The following is an 18,339-nucleotide window of genomic DNA, read 5'->3' as shown; positions in this document are numbered from 1 at the left end:
AAAATTACAAACTTTAACACTTTTATTCAAACTGTACACGTACAAGAGGCTTATCTCGATAAAAAACAAGTAAAGACAAAAATGAGAATCCCCATAAATACAATATGCCTATAGAAAAACAGTCTGTGTTTACTTGGTAGGTTGCATATGCTCTGATAAAAAATACACACAAACACACTCATATTCCTTCTGAAAACAGTACAACACAAACAGGTCAGTCTTGTGTCATGGACACTGGCAGATTTTGGCTCACAAAATGTGTGCCTTGTTAGGTAAAGCACAATGGGTGACAGATGGATGTTTTACCAGGGGCTTGAGGTATGTAGTACATTCACATGGGATGTGTGACATTCTTGTATACAAACTGCTTTAACAGTATACACTGAGGACTTGCACATAGTGTGTTTGTAGTTTTAGTACTCGTGGGTATAGAACACAGCTTTAGAGGTTACAAAGTACCAAGTCTATACGGTCAAACTGTTTTGAGGTGTTCCCCAAAGCTGCAGCATCTTTCCATTCATTCATTATGTAACACACTGTATGTAAAGAAAGAAAAAGCTTCCAGCACATATATCTTGTAGCTGACAAACATGGTTTCCTTTGAAATAAACCAAGATTTTCTGGTTCAGTTTAAAAGCCTTTAAAAAACTGAGTTAAAAAACCTGTGATTCCAATGAAGTTGCAAAAAATGGCTCGGGTATCAAAACTTAAAAAACATCCTTGGATAGCCCTGAAACACAATGTGCTGGTAAGAGCATTTAGTTGGCTGATTCCCTGCGATTGTATTAACCGTTTCCTGTAACATTCAAAAATATTCTAATGAATTTGTAAACTAATTGAGACTGCGGAAATTTTTCATCTGCACCAATAACATCAATAGCCATAGTCAGTGCAGCTGTAATGATTTGTTTTTTACCCCCCACGTGTCTCCATGTACTCCATCCACATAAATGCTATCCCCACATAAGACAGCGTATAGATGAGGAAAATAAATGTTAACGCTTGAGTAAGACTGACATTAGAATGATTCATTTAAAAAAAATGCATTTAAAAGGTTTCAGTCTTCAAGTGAAATTGCATGAAAGTAACAGATTAAGTAACAGTGGGCTAAGAACAGGCATGAAACATGTGTACAGTCTTCATTCAGGAAAAAACGTTAAAATCCTGAGCAACCATTTCCACTCCACTGGGTTAAAACTGGATCCTTGAAACTGTGCTTTGGATGCTAAAAGCTTAAAAAGTCTTATTGGTGGGGGATCCAACTGCTGAGAGACCACACACAGAGACAAACAATGAACTGTTCTGTCTCCATTACAGAGTGTGGAAGCCTGCATGTGTGGGGGGTGGGGGTCTTTTGAGTCAGGTCATCCTGTAGTGGATCAGTCATTTGTAACACTTAATAGCTGTGCAAACCAATACATAACTTCATTCACCTTCACTGTGAGCATTCAACGCAGGAGCAAATATTCAGTCGGGTAAAACAAAGTAAAAATTAAACAAACAAAAAAAGTTTTGATCTCTGGGCAGCCACATAGCACCTGATGGAAGGGCGGGTGCATTATTCCCCAGATTAAGCCAGATGAGATTGTACTCTGCAATATGTGACAAAATTATGCATTACAGTCTAGAAGCAGAGTAAGCTAACCTAAAATTTACATGTGTGGTCCCAGCTTCTCCAATCAATGAAATCACAGCCAGTGTGTGTGTGTGTGTGTGTGTGTGTGTGGCTGCTGTATGATCAAAACTATTGTGACCTTTTTGTTGCAACATGCAGAGAGGGCCACACTACATGACCCATTAGTCTTGATAGACAGGACGTACATTCAAATTGTAATATTAAGAATATAATCAATAATATGTGAGAAATTTCATATTAAAAGTAACTTAACCAATCTGGCATTACAGTTCAGGAGCCAGTATGGCCATTTACGCCAGTTTTATTATCCAAAAAATGCAAAAGCCATGAGTGTAGGCTGCCTGATGGTGGAAAAAAGAAATATATCGAAAGTTCATCCGACTACTATAGAATATAAATCAAAGTTTGGTTATCGCCCAACAACCTGAACTGCAGCCTTGACCTTAAAATACAAAAATTGAATTGAAAAAGTTGTCCAAAATAGCATTTTGTTTTTTTATGCTTTGTTTTTTAAAGCGAAAGCTATTTTTGTAGTTGTTTGATCCAAAACTCCATGGCTCTATGCCTCCACTTTCACACAGTTGTCTCCCCATGGTTACCATTGCTAAGGCGCTTGTAGAACCTACTCCAAGACTGAAGGGTCTTCCCAGACCAGACCCAGAAACCAGAGGTGATGCCCACTATCATGGTCATCAGGTATTTGATCATGAACACAGTGAAGTCCGGGGTCATGGGGGCGAAGTTGTGAGCTGGACACGGTATGGCAAAGCGTTTACAAGTCTGCATGTGCCAGGTGCGCTCCCACTGCTCCCTGAAGGCCTGCTCATAGAAGTAACAGGCTATCACAATAGTGGCTGGAACTGTGTAGAGCACACTAAACACGCCAATCCGCACCATCAACTTCTCCAGCTTCTCCGTCTTGGTACCATCGTGCTTCATGATTGTGCGAATTCGGAACAGGGATACAAAGCCAGCCAGAAGGAATGATGTGCCAATAAACAGGTAGACGAAAAGTGGGGCCAGGACAAAACCACGGAGGGCGTCCACATTGAAGATCCCAACAAAACACACTCCAGTAAGGACGTCGCCATCCACTTGACCCATGGCCAGTATGGTGATGGTTTTAATGGCTGGGACAGCCCATGCAGCCAGGTGGAAGTACTGGGAGTTGGCTTCAATTGCCTCATGGCCCCATTTCATCCCAGCAGAGAGGAACCAAGTCAGGGACAAAATCACCCACCAGATGGAGCTGGCCATACCAAAAAAGTACAGCACCATGAAGAGGATGGTGCAGCCCTCCTTTTTGGTTCCCTGGGCCACAGTCCTATACCCGTCGTCTTTGAACTTATCCACACATACTACTTGGTCCTCCAGGAAAAACCCAGCAGCGTAGGCTACGGCCACCATGAAGTAACAGCCAGATAGAAAGATAATGGGCCTCTCGGGATACCTGAACCTCTTCATGTCCACTAGATAGGTGAGCACAGTGAATAAGGTGCTCACGCAGCACAGGATGGACCAGATACCAACCCACAGTCGGCCGAATTTCACCTCGTCCTCTCGGAAATACATTATTCCAGTTGGTTTATAGGGCTCACATGGCGCCCCACAGTCTTTGACCCCCATGAAGCGGTAACCCAGATATGTCGGCACCTCCAGCTGCAGAGGACAGGCGAACTGGTATGGCTGGATGGGGTGAGGCGGACGCTGATTCGGCAGACCCATGTTTGGGGGTAGGGTCACTGGGCCGAGTGCATTGGGGGAAGACGAGGAGGATGGGCTGTTGGGTTCGGATGTGTTCTGGCCAACGCAGATCTCACCGGCTCCGTGGACGGGGAAAGCCTCGCAGCGGAGCCGCTCCGGCCACTGGAAGCCGAATTTATTCATCAGGGCTTCACATCCCTGCCGAGCCCGCTCACACAGGGACCGACAAGGGGGGATGGCCTGTTCCAGCACGGTACACACCGGAGCATACATGGAGCAGAGGAAGAACTTGAGATCCGCAGAACATTGGACTTTAACCAGCGGGTAGAACTGATGCACCTCGAGCCCCGCGTCCTCCTGGTTTGTGTGGCCCAGGAGGTTCGGCATGATGGTCTGATTATAGGCGATGTCTGTGCAAAGCGGGATGGAGATGGGTTGGCAAAACCCGTGTTCTGGGACGGATATTCCGCTTTCACTGTTGTAATGTTGAGCTGTAGTATGAGAGAAGCACAGTCCGCACACCAGCCACATGATCCGCAGCAGAACGGAGCCAGTGGTGGACCTGGCCGCCGCCATAGTTGAGGAGGAGGGGGGAGGGAAAGAAAAACTTTGATCCAAGTAGAGCGACTTAAAAACGACTGAAACGCGATAAAAATCTCCAGAAAATGTCAAAATACTTAACTTGTAGCCGTGTTGTTTCGACTTTCACGCGCGACGACCGACCCTCTCTCGTATTTTATGTCGATAAATCCAAGTAAAATGTTCGTCGTGTCATGACTTCTTGATGGTCTTTGTAAGTGACTCCAAGTAGTACACTCTCACTCCCATTGCGGTGGGGAAAAAAGCACTTTAAGTCCCGTTTTCTCAAAAGAACGTTGACCTATATAGTTCCAGCGTGTTCAACACTCGGGCGTAGTTACTTTGGCGCAAAACAAGAGTAGTTTAAAACAAAAAAGGCACATATTTCTATCGTTTTTCGGCTTGATTACACGCGGCGCGTCGGTTCACATGCAGAGCGGTTGGAAGTCCAGAGGCTCGCTCTCCTCACTCTGTGCAGATTCCACCGGTTTCCAGGCGCTCCCTCCAGTCGCGAGACCCCCCGACTGAGCGCAGGGCGCCTTGAAACCGATGACGCGTCTCAACCAATCGTAGCGTTTGTTTTCCTGCAGGACTCGTTCTCTATTGGTCTTTACACCTCATCGAAGGAAAATATGTCACAGTACTTACATTACAGCACAAATTTGACTAACACAATCATTTTGTCTGGCATAGTTTATTTTATGTTAAACATTTATATCATACTCACAATTTTATATATGAACGCCCTTCTCTGTCATGAAAAGCATAATAAGGGGAAAATACAGCTTTATTTAAGCATTAATGGTACAATTTAAAAGTACATAAAGTCCTCTTAACCAAGGTTCTCAACCTGTGGTATGTGTACCACAAGTGGTAAGCAAGCTTCCTCTGGTGGTACCAGAAATACTGAGGTGGAGCTGAGGAATTGTAGTAGAAATGTAAGCAAACAACAAAAAACATAATAAATAAAATAATCAGACACCTTATCTCTCGCTCCATCTTAATCTAATTTCACTATACTTGAAGTATTAAAAAAAAGTCTGTAGCTGACTTTGCTCGGCCTACTTACACCACCGTATTTTAACATTGGTGATAATGGTGTTACTTCAAGAGCTCAATATTTTATTTTACTTGGTATAAAAAAGTTTGAGAACCACTGTCTCTAAACGTTTTAAGTAAGACAGCCTTTACTGACCGGAAACTGAAATTTGTGAACATTTTTTTAAGCTTGGGACGACACAGAAGATGCTGGTCTGCGGCTTCCTTGTTTGATAGGTTTTGTGTCACTTTGGTTAGATCTGAACAAAAAGATTTTAAACAACAAAGTCACAGAAAATAGCATAAGTTTGAGCTTAGTGATGGAGGCAGTGAGTGGGGGATGAATAGCTCCTAAAAGTCACAGATTTTCTCTATGGATTTAAGTGTGCCTTAAATTAGCCTTTAGTTAAGTGGCTAAATCTTCTTTTTTTCTTGTGTAAGTGCAAGTCAGCGTGATGTCTCAGGCTGGTTCTCAGCGATAGCAGCGTGTTCTGCAGCATGTTCAGAGAACAGACTATCCCGGAGGAATCCAGTTTAATTGTAAGAAACACTGGAAGTTACATAAATTATTGCATAAATACAGTCCAGTGGCAGGCCTCTAGATGACTGTCCACATGTCATACTTCTTCAGTGATTCACAATTTCACCTAGTTTACTGTTCAGTCTTGATTATCAAGCCACAAACAAATTCAGTTTTAATAGCAGACCAATTAATTGTTGCACAGTAATGGTAGGATACTTTTTCCTTTTCTACCTGGCAACCACACTTATATATGAGTTCTGCCTTTTCCTTAACTACACTAGTTTGCAGTTAACAAAGCAACAAACTCTCAAGTAGTTGTTTCTGTTTTCTGTGTTGATTTTTTCATTGCAAACAATCAAAAGGCCGCTTCTGCGTCAATCTGTGTAACGAAAATAAAGAGCAGTTAAAAGCAGCAGTGATTTACACAGTGTTAAAGGTATAAGCAGTTCCTGGTGGTCTTGCTGCATTTGGTGTGTTTCTATCCTGAGTGAGATAAAGAGGGTGGGGGTAGGCCGCCATGTGGGGGAAGGGACAGGAAGAAGAGAGAAGGTCAAAGAGGCCAAGGGGGGGGAGAAGGAGACAGAACAGGAAGACAAGCTGAACCAAAAGGAAAAGTTGGTTAAGTTGCCTGTTGCATGCTGGCCCATAAAACGAGCAGGCACGTTAAACTGAAACAGGCCAGTCAACTGGTACAGAGTTTCCAAAAAGCACAGATATTCATCTAGATACTGCAGGTCAAATGTCATTGGTTGGATCTTTTTGTTGTTTGTGATACAACTGACGAAAGAATAAAATGAAAGTAAACATGCCCAGGTATCCCTCTGGCGTCTGCTCTAACTTACACTTGTCAGACGGTTTAAAATGTCACTGCCTATAGAATTAGAGTCTTTTATCATTTGACACCACTCAGGTCATCCTATAGCCACCTACTTACCATTCCCAGTCCAACCTATGAATGGAGAAGCAGCAGCATTAAGTCTCTGTGCTCCTGGAGTATAGACTTCCTAAAGGTCTGAGGTCTGCCTTCACTTTAGATCTAGATTCTTAAGAATGAGTAACAAAAGTACAGAAAAAAGGAGATTTCAGAACTGGGTTAAATGTCTTCTTTTGTCATCTGAATGTTGATAAATGTTAATGATACTCATTATCCACCTTGTGCTTTTTTCTAGTTTAATGAGCGGTTGCTTTGTATTTTGCTGTCACAACAGATGCACAGTGACATGGTGCACAGGCCGGTTTAACATGAATGTCAGGCCGACATCCATACCACTCTGTTGTTGTTGTTGTTGTTGTTGTTTTACTTTAAAATGCCTCAACCATGCTCCAGGAAAAGTTATGCTCTTTTTTGTGCTCTATATAAAATGTGTCATCAGGGTGTAACCCACCTCTGGGAAAGAATCCAGTCATGGGATCAGGGCAACATGGGAATCACAAGATGATCTATGGGTCTGGATGTCCACACTTTTGGTGGTATCCATGTTAAATTCTGCTAACGCCGAGGAGCGCATTATCGCCTCACGCCATAGCCAAAATCTAAAATATAACATAAGTTAATGAGCATAAAGCCTGCCTCACACTAGAGGATAACTGGCCAGATTCAACCCTGATCTAACAATTGTGAGTGCCTTCCAATTTTAGCCTGATTTAAACGGATATATCTGGCCAAATTATCCTGTAGTGTGAGGGATTAACAAATGATTTTAACTTCATTAGACTCATCAGAGTTTTAAACATGTTTGATATTTATGACTGAACAGTGATTGGCGGTGTGAGCAGAACCTCGCAATAACCAATGAGAGCGAGTTGACCAAGATACAGATGTTGACAAGTTGATTCCATCTTCTCAGCCATGGCTTCATCCACACACACACACAAACACACACACACACACACACACACAGCTATTAACTGACGATGCTGACAGTCCACCTCCATGTCTGTTTATATTCTGAAATCACATTAAATCACATACGTTTCTGTGAGATCCCAAATCCCTGGAATCTCTTCCTTGAAATCGTTTGATTTAACACCAATTGTCTTGACTGGATCATCTAGTCTGTGTTTTCTCAGAAATTAAAACATTGTTGTGTCTGTGGTCTCCCACCTACTTTAAGATCAAGTCAGATTTGAAAATCCTCTAGTGTGGGGCGGGCACAAGACATATGTAAAGGCCTTTATCTCTTCTCTTCTCCCAAACCCAAATCTTTACATCCTCTATTCTTTCGATACATTAATACGGAGCCTGGTTTTCCAATATAATCTTCACTCACTGACTTCACTTTCATCCCACCCAGCAGTGAATGGCAGGTAGTATTGATGAGCGAAAGAGAAGGGTGGTTACACATCAGTTGAGATTTTCCAGGATACTAATGATGCTTTTCCACAACCCAGATCCAACACGGCTCGCCTCATCTCGGCAGTTTGGTACGGTTTTCCATTACAGTAGTACCCTCTCAACATGGGCGGAGTCATCATAGCACGGCTGCCCCATACAAACTAGTGACAAGTGACTTGTAAAGCATTAGTTTTCCATGTACTGAATCATTAGAATCAGTGAATTAAAAAGATTTGTTCAGTATTTCCTGCATGACCGGAGCACAGACTAGCGATTGCCGGCTTTCGGTAGTGCTGGCGCTAAATACACCAGACTCCTCTGTTAAAAAGATCTGAGACATTTCCTTGCTGAATGTTGAATAATTAACTCAAGTTTTGAGGATTCTTAAGTCGTTTTTAATTGACAGTCCGGCAGTGTGCGGCTTGATCCTTGTGACGGCACTCTGGCCAATCAGTGGACAGCAGTCTGACGACGTCACACATAGTAGCTCGCTTGGAACCTCACCAGAGCAGGTATGCGCTGCGCCGAGCCGTCACAGTCACACCTATGGCTTATGATTTAAAGTTATCTAAGAATGAAGGCATCATAATTACTCTAAAACACGAGCAGAAAGACAAAAACAAAAGAGAAGAACACATTTGATTTCACCAGATACATGTTTTATTTCAAAAATATATCTTTCGCAAGGGAGACCTGGCCAAGGGGGCAGCAGCATAATTACACTAGGACCTACACTAATGGAATTATTGATTGAGAATGTTGTTAGTGTACTAACACACACACACACTCCTTGTCCATGTCTGTGGTGTAAAACACAGCAGTTAGCAGGCACACCAGGTCAAATGGATGCACTCCATCATGTCCAACTGTGGTTGTTTGTTTGCGTATGAGAGTGTGTGTTTGTGGACCGTGTCTGCCGTGGTCCAGCACATGTGGGCTGTCCAGCAGGTTTCCAGACAGTCAGTCACTGTTTGGACTGTGGTCTGCTGCGGCTGGACAAAAAAAACAAACAACAAATGACACAGACAACAGCTAGATTTACAGAGGTAGAAGAAGAAGGAGGTGAAATGAACACGACAACAAAAAAGATTTTGATGGTTTGGGCCCGTGCTGGCTCAGTTTGAGGAGAGCCAGAAGTGTGACCGCCACGCAAAGTATTTGAGCTACCATGTGAAACCCAATACTGAACAACTATTTAGATGTGGAGCAGAGGTGGAAAAACACAAGCCTTTTGGTTTGGTCTTAGGAGGTTGTCAAATTTGTGGAGAGCTTAAAGAACATGTCGGCTGACCAAGTTGGTCTAACCAGCACTTAAAGTGTTTTTCAAGGAGTTAACTTCAGATTAGTGCACCACGCCAGGTTTTTTTTTCATGCCGTGTGACCTATGTTTTCGTATAGTGATCATGCACATTATGCAATGATTATATAAGCTGTGTGGGGTTTTTTTAATTGTTGTTTATAATTGTGGTCTGATCATTTTTACTCAAGACAATCATAAATCATCGTCATTTATCGACATATAAAAGTCATCCATGACGGCGCAAATAATATTCAAAGCCAGAAAGGATTTAATATTCCTAGACATCGTTTTCAGAGAGACAAGGGGGGGATACTAGGAGGGAAACTAAATTTAAAAATGCATGTGTGCCAGGACCAATCTCGGAAGGTTAAATTATGTAATAGTCTTAAGAGATGAATTAAAGTAGAGTTAAAACATAAATCAGTTAAAAAGAATATACAAAATACACATTTTAAATAAACATAAGGATGAAAGAACAGCAGTTTGGGAATGTTTAAAGCCAGACGTATTCTTGTGTTGTACTGAGAACATTAAAAACTTTGTATAAAATACTGTAAATATGTAAATATTTGGTGAGGGGATAAAGTAGTCTATAAATTGAGTTGTGTGTAATAGGAATGGGGTATAGGTACATATAGGTTTATACTTCTACCTACTCCTTTTCAAACATGTGACGAGATGGAAATGGAAATGTGTCGTCATTGTATATGTTGCACATGTGTTTGAAATAAACTATATCGCTAACTAACTAACTAACTAACTAACTAACTATCCATAAAAGTGGGGATACAATGCTGTTTTTACGTGGGTGCGACAGTTCACCTGGATGTCTCAGTAAACAGCATGTCTGGGTTTTTTTTTGGTTTTTTTAACACTCTTGTCTGTAGGTGTGGCGCAGATACTTCACACTGACGAATCAAAAAAACATTTTCAGGATTCTTTTTTTGGAGCCGGTCCAAAGTACGTCACGGCATAACCACCGGGCCGTATACAGTTACTCTTAAACTGCCTGCTGTGTTATTAGAAGGTGAAAGCTGCATTCTGTCCCATCAAATACCAGTAAGGCCGGACATTTTGAATGCTTACTTTGATCTTCATTGTTTGAACTCTGAGCTGTGAGGCTGGATGATTATGATGAGCGGTGGATGTTGAATGTTGTAGAAAGAAGCAGACAAGACTCTCTCTCTCACTCTCTCTCTCTCTCTCTCTCTCTCTCTCTCTCTCTCTCACTCCCCGCATGTGTGTGTGTGTGTGCTCATTTTTGCCTTTTCTGGTATAAACAGTGACTTTTTTCAGGGCCTGTTGTACTCACTCATGAGACAGAATCTCATTTTCCTCTGGTTAAAGTCAGGCTTGAGATGTGAATTGTTGTCAGGTTAAAGTCAGGATTAGACATTGACTGGTTATGGTGAAGGTTATGGATAATTAGGTTTTGTTTAGTTTATCCAAATGAGTGCAGTGTTCTAATGGACCCATGCAAACCTGTGTGAGTGTGTGTGTGTGTGTGCGCACGTGAATGTGTGTGTGCTCATTTTTGCCTTTTTCTGGTATAAACAGTGACTTTTTTCAGGGCCTGTTGTACTCACTCATAAGGACCAACGCCTGGTTCAAATGAGACAGAACCTCATTTTCCCTGGTTAAAGTCAGGCTTAAGATGTGACTTGTTGTTAGGTTAAAGCCAAGATTAGACATTGACTGGTTATGGATAATAAGGTTTTGCTTAGTTTATCCAAATGAGTGCAGTCTTCAAACCTGTGTGAGTGTGTGTGCATATATCCACCTACATACATACATGCATACAATTCAGTTTAGAAATATGAGTGAGAGATTGGTGTGACTGGGGGGAGGGGAGATCAACCTTAAGAAGTCAGCACAGAAAGAGAGGGAGAGAGAGACAGAGAGTGAGAGAGGAATGCATGCAGCTGGTTTGTGTCTGTCAGCGCCACACAGAGTGCCTACAGTGCTGGACTACTCAGACATGCTCACACTCACACACATACATAGCACAGTGATGAAAGAACGGTTTATTTGGACCAACAGAGTGTGTGTTGGGTCCAGAGGCAGGCAGCAGGAAGCTCGCCGGCCGATGTCTCAACTACTTGAGCGAAAAAACTGTATGTATGTATGAGAGAGGGTTAGCAGTCCGAAGAGACTTCAGTGCAGCAGCGTCACATCACAACTGAAATGTTGATTTGAATAGAAATGGAATGCAGTAAGACTTGGAAGGGTGTCGTATGTATGCGAGAATAACTTACTTAAAGGTCCACTGTGTAAGAATTAGTGACATCTAATGTGAGACTGCAAAACTGCAACAAACTCAGGACTCCTCTGCTCACGCCTCCCTTTCCCAAGCAGGTCACGGCACTACAGTGGTCTTCACATAGCAGAAAGGATGTTGTGTTTGTTTTCATTTGCGTCTCAAACTTTTGCTTTAAAATATGCTATGGCTGCTTTGTCGGTAAATACGGTGGCGCAAGATGGCAACCTCAGTAAACCAAGACTCTAAGTGATTATGCCTTTCAGCAAACATACTTATTTGTAGTATGTATCCCTCCCAAATGTTACACATTGGACCATTAATTGGATTGCCCGTGGTTCTAACACTTTATCTTCTTTAATAACACATTGCAAATCAACAGAGCAGAACTGCGTCCTCCAAGATGATCAGAGCTGAATTAACTCTAATTTTCAACAAAATCTGAATATCCTTATTTATAATATATATATACATATATATACATGTATACATTTATATAACAACCCTTATTTATGAGAACACTAAGTGAGGTGTTCCTCAAAAACTGACAACTTCACTTAAATATAACGTTTAATCCCAGATTAGAGGGATTTTACCACTGGGAATGGGTTTAATCAACATTCACTCTTCGTCCAACAATGTGTTATTTCTGTCACAACACAATGACCCACAAACATCTTGCTGGAGTTACCATAGTCCTCCGCATTCATTATTATTTATTTTTAATTAATAATTGATTTAAAGAAAGACCAAAGTCAAAGATGTGGAAATAATAACCATCATAACATTATCACTGAGGGCTTTGTAGTTGCTGATGTTGTTTTTGTTTTGTGACGTCTCAGTTCACCTTCAGATGATGCAGGGATCAATCACTGACAATGGGAATGGTTTTAATTGGCATTGGCTTAAAAGTACCAGGTATACATGCTAACTTTAGGGTGAAAGAGGCTTTAATAACATAACAAAATCACATAAGTTGTGATAAAAGAACAGCAGCACGAGTTCCATGCAGTTCTTTAAGTGTATAGAATTGTCACCTGCAGCCTGGAGGTCTGTGCCCTGCGTCAGTTAGTCAGATGGCAGAGGGGTAAACAGTTTGTATGCCGGATGGCAAGATCATACAGTACGTGGGCCTTTCCGTGTGGTCAGTGTAGTAAATGACAGGGAACTCTCCGCACATGGTCGACTCTCCTGTTCTCACAAACCTCCGGAGAGTCCTGCGGTTGTGAGCGCAGAGCTGCCAAACCATAGATGCAACCAGTCAGATGTTCCTAACAGGCTGTCTGGAACAGTTTTGGGGGGGACAGCCAGGTCTTAGCCAAACCAAAGAAGAAGTGGGCACTTTGAGACACCATTTTTGTGGGAACAGGTCAGCCAGTAATGTGCAACACACAACAAGATAACAGCTAACCCTCTCAGCGTGGACGTGGGTGGCTTCCATGGTTCGCTCTGCTAGAGGTCTCGTTGTTTTCCAAAATAGTCCGTTTCCAACTCAGTCACTCACTGTCAGGCTACATCCACTATGTTTGCAGTTAGAAATTGTGTTTAACAGATGAGCGTTTCTGCTCCAAATCAGAAGTAACCTCCATATTAACCTGAGAAAGTAGATCACATGACCAAGTAGGCTATTCGGCAGCTACTTAGCTACGTAGCATTTTGAGTGTCATAACGAGTCTTCCTACCACCCATGTCCTGCGTCACCTACAAAATCCTCTCAGTTTAGACCCATCTTTAACATTTATTAATCTATAGCTGTGCTGAGACCATTGAAATAGTGTCAATAACATGCTATTCATGATGTTGCCATCAGATGAATCCACCAACACCGGCCAGTTGATGGTCAACAAACAGTCATGAGCAGTGCTAACAATGCTCGTCACTCAGCATGAAGAGTTGGTTTGACTTGTTTGAGTCGTTTTTTGTTGGCCTGTAGCGGCGCAGTGGAGATATGATCTGCTGTCTCAAAGGCAGGGCGGGGACAGTTGTATAGCACGGATCCAGTGTGCATTCAGGTCTGGAAACTGAACTCTGCCTCTGCAACTAACTTTCCCAGCAACTGATACCGCCACACAGTTCACACACGAATCTGCCAGGCTAATGACAAAACTGTGGGGGAGATTTTTGATGATCAGGTTGGATGACAAGTGCAGACTCTCTGGAGTCAGTGATGAGTGAAGTTGAAAGATGTTACATAACAGAGACGATGCCTGACATATGAACAGTTAGGCGTCATCTGATCTCAGATTCTGGCAAGCAGCGTGCCAGGTCAGATACATATAATTAGGATAGTTTATAAGGTCAAGATGCCGGACACTTTGGTGCCTAGGGAGGGAACCTTGAATGTGCATAGTTCCAATCTTATTAAAGGATGACTTATCCCAATTATCAGGTCTTGATTATTTGATATGGATATGGTTATGCTGATGGTGCACAGGGAGTGGCTAAGTCTTTATAAGTGCAGCGGCATTGGGTTCACTGATCACGTATGGGTGACGGGGAGATTGTACGTTTTTTTATCACGTTTACAAATACTTGCATCGCCAGTTTATCCACCTTAAAGCAAAAAATCAATGAAAAGAAGGGAATTCAATCCAAAGACTTAGTTTGCCTAGACATCCATTCTTTGAACCGCATTAAAACAACTAAAAGTGGACTGATTTGTCACTACACTTATCATCCAAAGATTCAAATTTTCTCTCACAGTCCCATCTTAACTCGTCATACCTACCAAACCCAGGACGACTGCTCCTTGTGACTCCAAAATAGACTCAACATAAGAGAATGAAAGAGTTGGAAAGCTGAATGCAGTCCAAGAAAAATAAGCAAGAAGAGCTTCATGGGTGTGGTGAATAATGTCCCTCTAGAGTTTTTAAGTTTGACGATCCAACAATTTAAAACAAGGTGAAAGAAATAAAAAAGCTGAGGCACTCTACAGGGTGATACATTAAAAAGCACTTAGTATTTTATGGCTATTGAAAAACATGAAGGCCCTAATGACTGAAACACATGTTTTCATATGAAGTATTAAAGGCGTTTTAAACTTATCACCCTCATGAGAGCTCCAGATTTGTTTCAGCTTTCGATGGCGCTGTGCAAGTCTTACTTTTCAAGTTAGGAACTATTCCACACACCACTTGTTTAAACAACAGACTCCCAACCTGTGCGTATCGTGTTCGAAGTGTCGTAAGCCAGACTGACACTTAGGAGAAGTACTTTTCTGATGTTTCTACCACATCTAGGTGTAGATTTAATTGTCGCCGATTGTTGTGTAATGTGGTAAAATAGTCAGAAACCTGGAATAGTCTGGGGAAGTTTGTCACGGAGGACTGACAGGGAAAGCTGACGTCAATCTGCAAATAACAATGGCAGAAATGTTGATGATGATTGATGGCTGTGGTTTAAAGGAGTTAAGTTAAGCGGCACAGTAGATCTCTGATCTCTGTCATTTTCTTGACAAAACACAATAGTCCTTTAATTCCCCTCCCCCACCACACACACACACACACACACACACACACACACACACACACACACGCACAAAAACCCCTCTTGGGAGTCATGTGCTAATTGATGCAAAATAGTGGAGGAGGTGAGGCCACAAAGGCTTCCCCCGCTACACTTCACACAGAGTCTTTTGGGGCATGCATGGTTTGTATTCAGTAAACTGTGTGTGTGTGTGTGTGCATGAAGGTGTTTTTGGTCAAGAATGGGAGAATGTGTTGAAATTGAGAAAAAAGAAAAACAACAAAGGAGCAGAAGGAGAAGGAAGGAAAAGCAGAGAAGGAAGGGGATGAGGGTGGGGGGGGGTGCGGGGTTTCAGGTCAGACACACAGCTGTGGTCATCACCTTTCACTGCAGGGGACTCTCTCTGCATCACACACACACACACACACGCACATACACACACTTTACTGTGATCATCACTCCCTGTAGGAGCTCGACCTGAGCCAGATGGTCACTGCTCTCTCTTTTTATGACTCTGTCATGTCCACACTAAAGCCAGTGTTTTTCACACCTCGGGAAACACTGCTTTTCAAATCCACTCTCCAGAGTGGATACATTTCAAAACACCAACCTTGCATTGTCGTGTGAATGGGACAAGACAATGCCACAGCAATTATGTACCAATAACAGGCCGTTCCAGGGAAATGTGTATTACTGTAAGAAAAAAAAAAGGGGAAGTTTGGGTTGCTTCAGAGTCTGTGGAGATAAAAGTTTGTCACTGACCTCTTCCTACAGTTCATGGAAAAGATGATGCATCGAAACTAGCGATGCTCACTCACTTTAAAGCATTAAATAACTTGTCTTTTTGCAAAATTAGCAATTATGTCCCAATAACATGCTGTTCCAGGGAAATATGTATTACTGAAAAAAAGGGGGAAGTCGAAACTAGCGGTGGTCATCTTTTTGCAAAAATTAGCAGTCACTGCAAATTTGCTCTACATTTGATGCAAAAGAAGACACGGTTTTTAGTTCTGATTTTCCTCCACCTCTCCCACTGGCTCTTTTTAAGGAAGATGCAGTTCTGCATAGTGGCTGTAGAGGGAGACAGTGGGTGCTCTAGATCTGTTGAGGCTTCCTTCTTTTCTTTTCATGTTCAGTATTTCTACACATAATCTTTAGTTTTCATTTTTTTTGCTCAAACATGCCCGATGAATGGTCAATAACAGTGGTCAAGACATTGCCTTATTGGATGTTTAAATAAGCTGTGATGTTAAACAGTGTTGTAATGTATCACAGTACAAATACCTCGTTACTGTACTTAAGTACACAATTCACGTATCTGTAACTTTTACTCTTACTCCACTACAATTCCTCTAACTATCTTTGTTACTCGTTACTACCAAATAAAATCAGAAGAAGAAGAGTTGGTTCGTACAATTTATATCAGAAAATGACTTGGGATACTTAAGTACAGTAAATGTCATATACTGTAAGACTTTTACTTATTATAATATTATAAAAAAGTGAATTCAACTTCTACCAAAGTCATTTTCTGGTATGATACTTATACTTATACTCATGTATCCCTTATACTGTAGGTTCTGTTAAGCAGCAGAGTTGCATTTCCACTTTCCATGAGCTGTGTTTGGATGTAGTTGGATGTACACTTTCTGTTTTAGGAGGCTCCGCTGAATACTGGATATAGGATCTTTGCATTGCAAAACCCCACAAATGAGGTATTTGAGCAGTTGTGTGTTTACATCTTGACCTTACCGTGTAAAGTGTCTTGAGATAGTATATGTTATGGATTGAACTAAATCAGTACAGGCTTGATAAACCAAATTCATTTTGAAGTTCTCCTCTGTGTTTCTGAATGCTGGTATTTAGCATGTTACATTGGTTTCATAAGGTCAAACCATAGAAGCTTGTTTGTGTGTGTATGTGTGTGTGTGTGTACAAAGATCATGCCAAATTACCCAGTGCCGAAAATATTTTTATCAAGCTCCTGACATGTGTTTTCAATGTTCCTTAAAACACTGCCTACACGCACACACATAGGTTTGAACAGCTATTCCTCTTAGGACTTCCATTCATTTGAAAAGCCTAAACAAAGCTAACTTTAACAATAACCAGTCAATGCCTAACCCTATAGCCATAATTCAAATCTTAACCCTAAACTTCCTAAGCAGTTCCTCAGAAATTAGGTTCTGCCTCATAAGGACCAGGTTTTGATCTCGGCCTTGCTATTTCTCTATGGCTTGGCTGTAACCCTGTATGGTTTAAACACACACACACAATTTTGCTGTGTTCCAGCAGCAGCACAACTTTATGAGGGGTTTTAACGGGGAAATATTGGCAGTTCAGATCATGACCTGGGGTTACCAAGTGAGTGTGCGTGAGTAAGCATAGGTTATGCATGAGTTTGTGTCCTTGATTTGCATCCAACATGATGTTTATAAGAACAGCATGTGCTTCAGAGTTTGCTGAACTCTGAAGCCCTAACTTTAGAGGGTTGTCTGTATTTTAAGTCTATATGTTGCATCACATCCAAGACCTCTGTGTGTTTTTTCAACCATACAAGTTAGAGAGTTATTGATACTGCACTGTTGTTTTTATTTCATGACACAACTCGTATCTTGAGCACATTCACACATATTAGATGTTTTAATTAATACGATGGTGAGAAGGATGGTGACTCATGCTGAAATGAACATTAGATTAGTGAGCACATGCAAGCAAAACATCCAGCAGCTGTGATCCTTGAACGTCTCATGTTCAGCTCTAAGAAAGGAAAAAAATAATAGACTCTCTGCACTTCCAGCTCTTTTTCCTTTTCCCTTTCTTACTTTCCTGTTTTACTGCGGACAGTCAAAGTTTTAGCCAAAATCTGCTGGATGCTTTTATACAGAATATGGCCAAGAGATGATCACGGACATGGAAGAAACGAAAGGAAAGTGTAGTTGGTATTTGTGTGTAAGTACCTGAAAAATATACAATTTAAACACCTTGCTTGACATTTAATACATAATCTAATATAAAAATGTATCTTCCAGTGTTATGCAATACACAGAAAGGGGAATTGAGGAGAAATAAAAGCAAGAAAATATAAAGGAAGCAAATTCAAAGTTTGACCAAGATGGGTTTTTCTATGACTGACGCAAATCAGGGAAGTCGAAGATATACAAATATTTTTAGTTTGTAGTATGTTGTAGATGTGTTGCAATTACAGACTTATGCTGCACGTACTGTATGTTGTCATTGTATGGGCGTATTTTCCTGTTTATGGGACTGTTGAAGACAACTCTAAGGAGAAAATGAAGGGATAATGCTACCAGTTATTACTGTGTGAGCAATAACTATTCATGTTTAATTCCAATTTCCAACCACATTTTCAACAGCCAGCAGCTGAACCCTAGCAACATCTGTTGTACAAATTGCAATAGCATAAGTAGCTGGTGGTGTCTTGTTAATTAGTTTCAGTACTCATGTGTGACTAAAACTCTGACAAAGCCACACACTGCAC

General features: G+C 41.5%; 1 protein-coding gene across 1 annotated transcript; it reads right to left on the bottom strand.

The window, feature by feature from the left end:
- Nucleotides 1–4,414, bottom strand: LOC131444836 (frizzled-7-like). Its single transcript, XM_058615521.1, has one exon. It carries the CDS (start codon nt 3,914–3,916, stop codon nt 2,210–2,212), a length of 1,707 nt encoding a protein of 568 aa, XP_058471504.1. The 5' UTR covers nt 3,917–4,414; the 3' UTR covers nt 1–2,209.
- Between the last annotated feature and the right edge of the window lie 13,925 nt (nt 4,415–18,339).

Source organism: Solea solea, chromosome 2 (assembly GCF_958295425.1).
Source record: "Solea solea chromosome 2, fSolSol10.1, whole genome shotgun sequence".
In the NCBI taxonomy this organism is placed as follows: Eukaryota; Metazoa; Chordata; class Actinopteri; order Pleuronectiformes; family Soleidae; genus Solea; species Solea solea.
Note: the sequence above shows the minus strand (reverse complement) of the source record. Positions and strands in the feature narration are given on the sequence as shown.

Coding starts and splice junctions, on each gene's coding strand:
- LOC131444836 (XM_058615521.1), bottom strand. CDS start 3,916: ATGGCGGCGGCCAGGTCCACCACTGGCTCCGTTCTGCTGCGGATCATG.